Source organism: Ylistrum balloti, unplaced genomic scaffold (genome assembly GCF_031769215.1).
Source record: "Ylistrum balloti isolate Yb309-2 unplaced genomic scaffold, AGI_CSIRO_Ybal_v1 Utg369772, whole genome shotgun sequence".
In the NCBI taxonomy this organism is placed as follows: domain Eukaryota; kingdom Metazoa; phylum Mollusca; class Bivalvia; order Pectinida; family Pectinidae; genus Ylistrum; species Ylistrum balloti.
In genome coordinates this window covers 1,665,137-1,676,591 of record NW_026781965.1, presented here as the reverse complement: position 1 = coordinate 1,676,591, position 11,455 = coordinate 1,665,137, and the positions used below count along the sequence as shown (strand labels likewise).

The 11,455-nt window shown below is 35.0% G+C and overlaps 1 protein-coding gene across 1 annotated transcript; it reads left to right on the top strand.

Moving 5' to 3' along the window:
- Positions 1-365: 365 nt before the first annotated feature.
- On the top strand, positions 366-10,591 carry LOC132543850 (GTP-binding protein 1-like). The gene is made up of 11 exons (XM_060207366.1): positions 366-454; positions 1,971-2,263; positions 2,430-2,538; positions 3,114-3,294; positions 5,345-5,591; positions 5,890-5,985; positions 6,852-7,090; positions 8,020-8,164; positions 8,362-8,544; positions 8,770-8,905; positions 9,450-10,591. Exons 2-11 carry the CDS (start codon positions 2,153-2,155, stop codon positions 9,863-9,865), a joined length of 1,863 nt encoding a protein of 620 aa, XP_060063349.1. The 5' UTR covers positions 366-454; positions 1,971-2,152; the 3' UTR covers positions 9,866-10,591.
- Positions 10,592-11,455: the final 864 nt, after the last annotated feature.

Below are 11,455 nucleotides of genomic sequence, written 5' to 3'. Positions count from 1 at the left end.
TAAAATTCTACACACAGCAGAGTAATTTAAAACTTAGGATAAACTACTTCACACTACAAAGTGTACATATTTGGTATAACCTACCAGAACAGATTATAACAGAACCATAAAAAATCCTTTAAGAATAGATTGGACCAATATTGGAAAAATCAGGAATTCCCGTACAACAACTACAAGGTTAATATAAAAAAATGGAAGTGGTGTGAAAGACATGAAATGGGATGAAAACAACGAGTCTGGTATAGGGTATTAACATCGCTTAGTATCGCAAAGTAAGTAAGCACATGGAAAATGATGCTTTCCGGAATTGACGTTACCTAGACGGAAGTTTGTCGTTTTTAATTTTACACAACGCGTGATGACATGTTGTGCAAGCTAAGAAGGAAAGTTTCTAAAGATTTGTCCCGGGTGTGGATAATTCGCTAGAAGTATTTGCACGATCCATTGTAAATAGGTGATTTATATTTTGTTGTTTAATCTGTCAAATTAATGAACAGAGCTTTAGCATTTCTTAACTGACACTACGCTCTCTTGCCAAACTTTCTTGTGCCAGATTGTCACAGTATGGTCTGTTTTCAAAACCATGGTTTAAATATCACATGAATTGGCTGTGTTGCATTCACTTTGTATCACTATTTCTATCATAGATTGATAAATTCAATTCTTTAGTTATGATAGATCATTTTTGACTCGTAAATTGTGTATACGCGCCCTATCAGACAAACGCAATATTGCAATACTCTTTGAAATAGCGTTAACGATAGTCTACTCTGATGTTGCTGTGGTGATGAAAAGTATAGTAATACTCCTAGTCGGACATAGTAGACACGGCGATCATCTTACAAAGTTATTGCTGCATTATAGAATACAATCAAAAAAACAATCCGTTACCCCATCAAACTACAAACGAGTGGAGCAAATCTTCCACTTGATATTCTCTCCTGTTCTACAGAAACTGCCATTTATTCCTGTCCAAATTATACATCAGCATTTTGAATGCTATGATCTTTTGTTCTCCACAGATACTGTCCTCAGCTAGATAAAGTTTAGATGTAGAAGTTTCCTGTCCCATTTAATATTCACATTCTAAGAACAAATCTAAATTATACAATGATATTAACATATACAGTAAAAGTCGAGATGTTTGAGATGAGATATCACATTTGTGAATAATTTAGCATATTTTGATAAATGATGTAATTGTGATGAAATCCTCTATAAAATATGTGTGGATTTAACCTATTTGAATCAAATAATGTGAAATATTACCTGTTGGTCTGGGAGTAATTGGTAATCATAGTGAATTTGTTTTACATTACAATTAACATCAATTATATATAAAAAGCTTGCATCCAATAAGGAGGCTGGTTATGATTAATTATAAAATAAGTGATACACATAATGGGCCAATAGAACAATGACCAGGTGAAATATGTAGATGATGAAATCCATTGCAATTGCTGTGTGATCTATATACAGACTATGTAGATGTAGGTCAAGTTTGTCTTACCGGTATACATATATATATATATATATTTAATTGCTGGAGTCTGGTGTATATTTAAAATCTTCATTTCATTGGATTGCATCAGTAGAAAAATGTCTAATATTATATAGTACATGTATGTGAATCAGATGTTCAGATATTGCTGGCAACTCAGTTTTGATGAAAGCGTCGGACAGTTCTTCTTGATGGGCCTACATGTAGTATTTCAAAATTATTTGTGGATAATGGATTGAAAGGAATAATGTATCATATCATCTAAAAGAAGTAGGTTGTGCTTGTTATTTTTAGTGTCAAGTGATTTTGAATCTGCGTTGCAAATTGTTATTTAGATTTTGTTTTTTCCTTGGTTTCTAAAGAGAAAGAGGCTATTTATTGTGCCCCAAATAACTTTTTGTACAAATTGTGTCGAAGAACATTTGACTTTACTTTATGTAGAAACATTTTCTTTTTCTCTGTTTTACAGGCTTATCAGGATGTGAGGACTAAGGATCTGCAGAGTTTTCAAAATGTAATAAGGAAAATTAAATCATTATGTTACAAACACATTTGTGGTTAGTGACAATTATATAGTGTTTAGAGTCAAGAAAACAGTATATAATTTTTAAAACAAACTGTCAGTATAATAATCATTGAAAAAAAGTCATTATGGCAGCAGCTGTAGAGATGGAAAACGGCGTCAATCGGGCTGAAAATCTGTTCTCTCCAGACGAACAAGATGTGGAAATGGCAGCAGAGATGGCCACATTGTCATTGAAGGTATTTGCACAAAACATTTTGTTAGCTTTCCTGGTAATGTTGCTAAATGCTTGTTGATTAAATCAATGTAAGAAAAACTTCACATTGATTGTATATTTATAGAGCCTAATTATGAATCTACAAAATCAGTTTTGATGTAATCTTTCTGTTTGGTTGTGTAATTTAGACAGTGCTAGTCAGTCCCAGCAGTGAGGAGTTTGATATATTGATGGAGACAATCCAGGAGAGGATTATAGAGGGACAGGGGGAAACCATATATGAAATTGGAACTGGAGGTATGTTATTTTTCCTCTTAGTTGTGGGCCTGTCTTGTTTACTTTTCTTGTCAACCCATATATAAATCTCTGTATTTAGACCTGCATAACAGAAGTCTGGACAAACAGAAGATAGCATGGGACAATCCTTCATGTATAGATATTAATATAATTCATAGAAAAGCAACTCCATTTACTGTTAATACATGTTTGTATTAATGCATCCCAAGTGGCAACACAGAACATTACAATGGGATGACATGATTTAAATAAAGACCAAACAAATTTTCATGTTTTCATTAACCTCACCTAAGTAATAATTGTATCACAGGAATTATACTAGATATGTTCTCACTTATAAATTTACAATTTAAACCTTCAAACCTTATTGTCCTGTAAACTCTAATAGAGGTGACTGTTACATGTATATTAACAGAATTCATTGTTGATTGCAAAAAAAAAATTTTTGTTTGTCAAGTTATTTTATCCAGTTGCTCGATGCCAATTTTTAGAATGAGATCTTGAGCTGTTTTTATTTGTCATATTTACTCCATTAGTTTGAATGAACATTTAGTTATCAAATAATTGTACAATAGAGGGGGGAGCACCAGGACTGTCAGAGGAAGACATGCAGGCCTCGATAGCCACACTTACAAGTATTGCCCAGCCTCAGAATCTCGAGATGGTGAAGTTACGAGAGAGAAAAGAGGCAGGGGGAAGTGTGGTGGAGTTCCTTCTTAGGAAAACCCTGGAACCAGAGGACTTCATGGAGGTCAGGTGGGTACACTATATTGGTTATTCCTTTTTCATTGATTGATTAAAGTCCAAAAAGGTTACTTATGATTTTTTGAACTCTTATGAGTGAACTATCCAATTAAAATAGGATTTAACAATGAACTGACTTATTATGTGGTGTTAAAATCTTTATTTGGACTCTTTCTTCTGGAGTTTTGCCTCTTTTCTTTTTGAAAAAAATCTTTAAAAATCTTTTTGCAGACAACTCCTTCCTTCCAGTCTTTTTGTCTAATTTCATTGAAACTTAAAAGTATTCACTGCTGTTACACATTGGCTAGATTGTTATTTTCACACATTGTGGTGATGGCTACTGAAACTATGATGGCTGATGGGATCAAATACTTTCCAAATTTCCTTCAAAAATTTTTCATGGTATCTTAAACATAGGCATATGTTTTGTTTAAATATAGTCACTGGCAACTAATGTAGATTTACATATGGGGGTGGGAGAGATATAAATTTACACGTGGGGATAAGGGTGAGAGATATGTAGATTTACATGTTTGGGTGAGGGAGATGTAAATTTACATTTAGGTATGGGGGAGATGTAGATTTACATATTTGGGTGGGGGAGATGTAAATTTACATTTGGGTATGGGGGGAGATGTAGATTTACATGTTTGGGTGGGGGAGATGTAAATTTACATTTGGGTATGGGGGAGATGTAGATTTACATTTGGGTATGGGGGGAGATGTAGATTTACATGTGGAGGTTGGGAAGAGATTATGACTACATTTCTTCCATATATCCTTTGAAATAAAATAAATGCTGATGTAAAGTTATCAATTTGAAGCAGTTGCTGAGTTAATTTACCTAATATATACTTAACAAATAAAAATAAGTTCTCAGAATTTATATTAGTGGCAGCTATGTCAAGTTTCGGTGAAATATGGTAAATGAGGAGTCAAATGATTCCGTTGGGGATATTTGTTTATGGTTGGTTGAATGCCAATGTTCTGGTTCACTGATTTTGTGTAATGTACAAGACATGTGGTGTTCATGTGTCTAAGAATAGTGTCAGTACCCTAACTTGTGTTACAAGCATTGGCTGGATCACAACATTAAAATGCCTGTGCATGGAGCCTGAATCTTGATGATGTGTGAACTGAGATGGCGTTCCACTCCAAATTCAATGCCTGTGCCAGTTCCTAGAAGTTGAAAGGCAGATTTGGCAGACACCAAACTCGTCTTCCAAGAACATCCCAGATATGCTCTATGGTGTTCAGATCAGGATATTTTGTACCGATTTTAAACTTGGATGTTGTGTTGCTGTAAGAATGTCCTTGTCATGTGACTGGTGTGGTATGTTGCATTATCATGCTGCAAAATAGACCTAGCCCCTTGACTCTGTAAAGATGGAACTGAGATGGGTGCTTAAATTTCTTCTGGTTCTAAATTGCATTTAATTGGCATTGACAATGACTTATCTGTTTCGATTTCCACTGGATATGCCACTCCAGATCATTACACTACCCCCACCAAATCTGTTATGCTGGGTTACACAGCAGTCTGTGAAGTATTCCTTCCAACGTTGCCTTACTCGCTGCCGGCCATCATTGTACATCAAAAAAACAAATCAACTCATTCGTGATCAAAAGGTTGTTCTTCCATCAGAAGTGTCATCGCCAATGTCACCAAGCCCAATCATGGCGATTGGTGCTGATGGTGTCGCCTAAGGACAGGGCCTGTTTAAGGCCTCCACACACACACACAGTGACATTTCAACCTGCTTCTGCTTACCCTGCTTACAAAGTCAACTAAGGAAAGTCCTTGCTGTTTAGGTTGAAAAAAGATACTGGTCCCGCAGATGTTGCAGCAGTATTAGATGGTCTTCACGAGGGCTGGTACCTCAAGGTCAACTGCTCCTTTAACACTGACAGGAATTTAAAGAAATTATATTGGGCGTTGTCATAACATAACCAACAATAGTTTTCTGACATGATTATATAACTACTGACTTGGTTCAACATATCAACAGTGACCATAAAGATGTAGAGTTTTGATTGATAACATTTGCCTTCATGTTGACAGAGTAGCAGTTGTGGGGAATGTGGATGCTGGAAAAAGCACATTGTTGGGAGTGCTCACACACGGAGAGCTAGACAATGGCCGAGGAATGGCTAGACAGAGACTTTTTAGACACAAACATGAGATGGAATCAGGGAGGACCAGCAGTGTAGGCAATGATATCCTGGGTTTTGATTCCGTTGGGAAGGTTGTTAACAAACCTGATCACGGCCATCTTGACTGGGTCAAGATATGTGAACAGGCATCAAAGGTATACATCATATGTAAATATTTCTGCAAAACCTTTACATCATTTCACTTCACTTTATTTCAATGCCATTCTATCATGATTGACAATGCCGTGGTTTAGAGCATTCTGTGACATTTCAAGTTTGAACATGTGATTTCTGATTTTATTCAAATGCTGAACATGGAGTAGGTGATCTATCACAACTCTTATATATGTTGAAACTTTTATCAAGACCTCTTTTAAAATCCCAACACGCATTCATTGTAAAAAGAATTCCAAATAGGTTGATGTGGGTATTACATAAATGTTTCTGTCATAGGTGGTAACATTTATTGACCTGGCTGGACATGAGAAATACCTGAAGACAACAGTGTTTGGAATGACAGGGCATGCACCTGACTTTGCCATGTTGATGGTAAGTGTCCACTTGGCTCATCAGATATCAAAATTGATTTTTTTTCTTTCAGTTTTTGATTGAAGCATTTCATAGATATCCTGCTTTTGATTTTGAATGTTGTAGATGCTTTTAAAATTTGATTGAATCATAAAGGCAAAAGACAAACTGTTTCAATCTCTCAGACATTACATTTGAGGAGTGTGGTTTCTGAAATTTAAAACTTGACATGTGAAAATAAAGGGTTTTTTGTATAGAGATAGTTTTGGCTAAGTATAGATTTAATGGATATGAGATAAATGTATAGTGTAGATTTTAGGGCTGATGTCTTGTGATTGGTTGTAGATTTTAGGGCTGGTGTCTTGTGATTGGTTGTAGATTTTAGGGCTGGTGTCTTGTGATTGGTTTTAGATTTTAGGGCTGGTGTCTTGTGATTGGTTGTAGATTTTAGGGCTGGTGTCTTGTGATTGGTTGTAGATTTTAGGGCTGGTGTCTTGTGATTGGTTGTAGATTTTAGGGCTGGTGTCTTGTGATTGGTTGTAGATTTTAGGGCTGGTGTCTTGTGATTGGTTGTAGATTTCAGGGCTGGTGTCTTGTGATTGGTTGTAGATTTTAGGGCTGGTGTCTTGTGATTGGTTGTAGATTTTAGGGCTGGTGTCTTGTGATTGGTTGTAGATTTTAGGGCTGGTGTCTTGTGATTGGTAGTAGATTTTAGGGCTGGTGTCTTGTGATTGGTTGTAGGTTTTAGGATTGCTGGTGTGATTCTGAATTTTTAATTTTTTGAATTATGTTTTCAAGCTTAGCGGTATGACAGTTATATTCTGACAGTTATATTCCGTTTTACAGATGGTAAGATCATTAGATATGCTTTCTTTTTTATCTTACAGATTGGAGCCAATGCTGGGGTGATAGGAATGACAAAAGAACACCTGGGTCTAGCTCTGGCACTAAGTGTGCCAGTGTTTGTTGTTGTTACAAAGATAGACATGTGCCCAGCAAATGTCCTTCAGGAAACTCTCAAGATGTTGCAAAGAATTCTCAAATCTCCTGGCTGTAGAAAGATCCCAATCCTTGTCCAGAATCAGGATGATGTAGTATGCTCAGCAACAAACTTCACATCAGAAAGGTTAGTAAACTGTGGTTAGAAAGTACTCCAAGCTGATTAAGTGCCTAACGAAATGGATTTAATGTAGTAAGATCCATAACAAGAAACATCATCTTGTTTGAAGCTCTAAATAAAGTTTCAGAGAGATGATAAATATTTACTGCTACATTCCAACGTGTCAATGCTTGCATATACTAATACAACCAAAGTCTTGGTTTTCCTTTTTCAACAATATGTTAATTGAGAACGAAATGTAGGATTTAGAATGACAAATATTTCTCCTATAGCTCCTTTCTAAATACCAGACTAATTAGTTCAAAATGTAATCTTCAGCCTGCTTTGATTTACTTAAATTTGTAAGAATCACTTTTTACAGGTGTTGCTATATTTTATGCTTTACCATTGGGTCTCCTTTTAAACTACTGGACTGCTAATGGAAATTTTTTTATACACTCTCTTGTTCACAATCCTGATTTTTTTTGTGCAGCTTTTTTAGAGGCTGTTTTCAGTAACTGATCATATCATTCAACATCACTTGATTTGTTTTCTGGTATCTGGACAACCCCCAAGCCATAGTGTTATTTTCATTAAGGTTCACGATAAGCTTCTCAATAGTTATTTAACCAAAAGGTATTCAAGGTGATGTGTAATACATTATTCCGGCACCCTGGCTTAATTCTTAAAAACAGAATTAATGTTTAATATTTATTCGATAAAAATATGGTAGTTAGAAAGAATAGGTTCAAACACTGCATAGTTCAGACATCACTAAGGTTCAGACAAAGCTGTTCTTTTTTAATCTTTCTGCTCTTGTTGTCAAGTGTTACACACACTGAAACCGTATATATCTTGTATACCTACGCTGGTGTTTCTAAGTTGTTGTAAAATAACTGCAAACATGTATATATTGTCTTCAAAAGTTTCATCTTAATGTACTTCCTCTTTTGCAGGATGTGTCCTATATTTCAAGTTTCCAATGTGTCCGGAGAAAATCTAGATTTACTAAAGATGTTTATGAACCTGCTGACAACAAGAGTGAAGTGTCATCCAACAGAACCAGCTGAATTTCAGATAGATGATACATTCTCAGTTCCAGTAAGTAGTTGTCTGTGGTATGTTAAATACACACCTGATTTATATTATTACAATCACATTTGTTTTGAAATGTTTTCTGATATCAATAAAATATTTATAGATTAACATTTCTTGATAGATATCTTGTTATGAATATAAGTAGAGTAATATTTAAATTTTCTGTAATCAAAATAAAAAAACCCAGCATGTTTTTTCAGGGAGTAGGAACAGTGGTGTCAGGAACACTACTACAGGGACAGATAAGACTTAATGATTCATTATTACTGGGTCCCGATGCTCTTGGACATTTCCAGCCAATTCTCATCAAAAGTATCCACAGAAAGAGGATGTCTGTGCGAGAAGTTCGAGGCGGACAAACAGCATCGTTTGCTCTTAAAAAGGTAAAGAGTTTGGAGAAAAAAACAGAATTTTCACTCTTAAATTATATTGTAAAGGACTTGTTGGTGAATGTTTTGCAGACTTGAGAAAGGAAATTTATGAGGGATATGATATTGTTACAAAATAATTGCATTTCTAAAGGGAAAAAAGTTTTGAAGGCAACCAGTTGTATTTTTTTTCTGTTTGATATTGAAACTTTTTGTCACAAAAGTTACTTGTGATTTCAGATCAAAAGATCCTCTATACGTAAAGGAATGGTACTGATCTCACCAAGACTAGAACCAAAGGCTTGCTGGGAATTTGAGTCGGAGATATTGGTGTTACACCATCCTACCACAATATCAGTCCGCTACCAAGCTATGGGTAATTTATTTTGTAAATTTTGATACTATTGTTTTTTTTGATGTTTTTTTTAAATTGGAATAAAATTCTTGTTGAATTATGGTTCCTCAATTGAAGATTTTCCAACAGAGTACTTATGAATATTATGTGCCTACTATAGTGTGCAGTTTTGCTTACTAGCTTGCAGATTAAGAAAGGTTGTAGTTTTAATTATAGAGTTTATTTTAAATTGTTACCATGTGTTTCATTTTATTGTCTTATTGTACATATTGTTAGTCTTTTTTAAGAGTATTTCAAGAAAAACCTTTATAATATAGAGATATGGAGGTTATCATGAGACCTGGTGTAATTACTTAAGATATGCAATGAAAAATGTGAATTTTTTATCAACTTTACTGTTGGCATAGGTTTGTAATTTCTGATTAAAATCCCTCCTGTGATACATGTCAATATGTGATTGGGGTACAGGGACATTCATGTTGAACCAACATTTCTAGTTTCTGAGCTGTTTTTTTTCTTGGTTCTTAGTTCCAGAATATGATACCATATATCTCTTCTGTTTCAGTCCATGTTGGTAGTGTGCGACAGACTGCAACCATAATTAGCATGACCAGTGAACATCTAAGAACTGGTGACAAAGCCATTGTCAGATTTAGATTCATCAAAAACCCAGAGTACCTAAAGACAGACATGAAAATGGTGTTCAGAGAGGGCCGCACAAAAGCTATTGGAAACATTTGTAAATTGTATCCTCATGTCAGTGCTGTGGCACAGAACACTCGACAGCACAGGGCAGCAAAGAAAGCTCAGGAGGCCAACCACCAATCACATCCGGCCAATGAGCCACAGAAACCCAGCAAGAGGAGGCGTTCCCGAGGGGGCACTGCCCGGCTACCACAGCCAGTAGCAGAGCAGGATGAGGCTAGTTCCTCTCTAATAAAGAGGTCTCCCCCAACTAGTGCAGTGACAGTTGCTTCCTAACTTTGTGATGTTGGCGATTCACCATTGCATTTGCAAGTCTGCGGTGGCAGGAGGAACATTGTCGTCGTTATGAAATGATCTAGTGTGTTAGTCTATACCAAATGAAATACTGCTTGAGGGTGAACATTTAACAAAATGTTGAACAAGAAAACTAGTTTTACCCCATTTCTGACCCTGAACTCAAGTTGTGTCAATCATCACTTCATGATTTCATTATGATTTTATCATGATTTTTATCATTTCAATGTATTATATTAATTTATTTTGTAAGTAAAAAGCCATACAGATGAATTCATAATGTCTCTATTTAAAATCCCTACAATTTGTTGTGGTATACAACAGTCTGTAGAATGTGAAACTCCTGCAGGGCGAAGCTTTCAGTCACCATACTGATCTCTCAGGAATACCAGGTGTGATGATCTAAATTTTCATCTTTTTTTAAAAATCTTTTTTTCCTTTTCTGTGCAATTTAAAATAGGAAACCACTAACAAATCCTATCGCATTCAGAAAATATGGGTATTTACAGCAGTAATCACAAAGGGGAAAATATAGTTCAAAATTAGGTGATTTGAGAAATATTTTTTACTGAAGTTCTAGTTGTTTTGAATACAGTAATATTTCCAGTTTCAGTTTTAGAGTTATTTTCTTGAGAATACCTGTAACCATTACCTGGTATTAAAAGCAAGGATGTCCTGTAAGCAGTTTTTTTTTTCATTATTTCTAAACACATATATATAATACAATGACTGAAGATTTAAATGCCTTATTCTGATTTTTGGTCGCTTCCAGTGAAAAACAATATTAATTGAATATTTCAATATTAATTTCAAAATGGAATGAAATTAAAAGCATGTATAAAAAGCGATAGATTGTTATAGATCTTGTATCACTTTTGTTGGTTGATTCCATGCCATCAGAAATAGAGGGGAGATAACTTGGATGTGACACACATGCAAATGCTGCTTTATTGTCATTATGAAAATACTGATTGTATTTTGACAAACATTCCCAAAAGATTTTGATTAGTAAAATAATGAAGGAATACAATTTGTATATCTCTAGCTACACAGCTTTTCCATTTTCTGTTCCAGGATAGGAGTATTGAAATAAATAAATAATGTACTTTGTAGTTTATCCTTGGTGGTGGATGGTATTCCTATTTCCCAAATTTAAGCCAGTATCTTTTTCCTGCTTCTTTCCCAGATAGAGGGCATTACCCACAATTCCACAATCTAAGACAGACTTATTATCATCATCCAATCATTATATTGCATGGTTCTGTGCAAGTCTTTATACTATGAATTACATCAAACCTAAAACTGCAGCTACCATGTGTGTGTCATTATTAAAACAAATTGATATAGGTGTCCATTTTGCAGCTATGTCGTGTCGTCCCACTAGTGTTTTCAATTGAGTGGGATGGTAATTTAGAGTACTTTATATGAGAATGCATGCCATTTAACTTGGAACAACCGTAATTGTGTTATGTTTACATTCAAATATACATTTGTTGGTGTCAATTTGTGAAACTTTTTTTGTAAACATACAAGATTTTGTTTTTGGTAATGAAAGGAAAAATAAAATGTGTT

Bases quoted from the DNA above. Each gene is read 5' to 3' on its own strand.
- LOC132543850 (XM_060207366.1), top strand. From the start codon at position 2,153: ATGGCAGCAGCTGTAGAGATGGAAAACGGCGTCAATCGGGCTGAAAAT. The intron at 8,545-8,769 runs GTAAAGAGTTTG...TTGTGATTTCAG, and splicing joins CATCGTTTGCTCTTAAAAAG to ATCAAAAGATCCTCTATACG. The intron at 8,906-9,449 runs GTAATTTATTTT...CTTCTGTTTCAG, and splicing joins AGTCCGCTACCAAGCTATGG to TCCATGTTGGTAGTGTGCGA.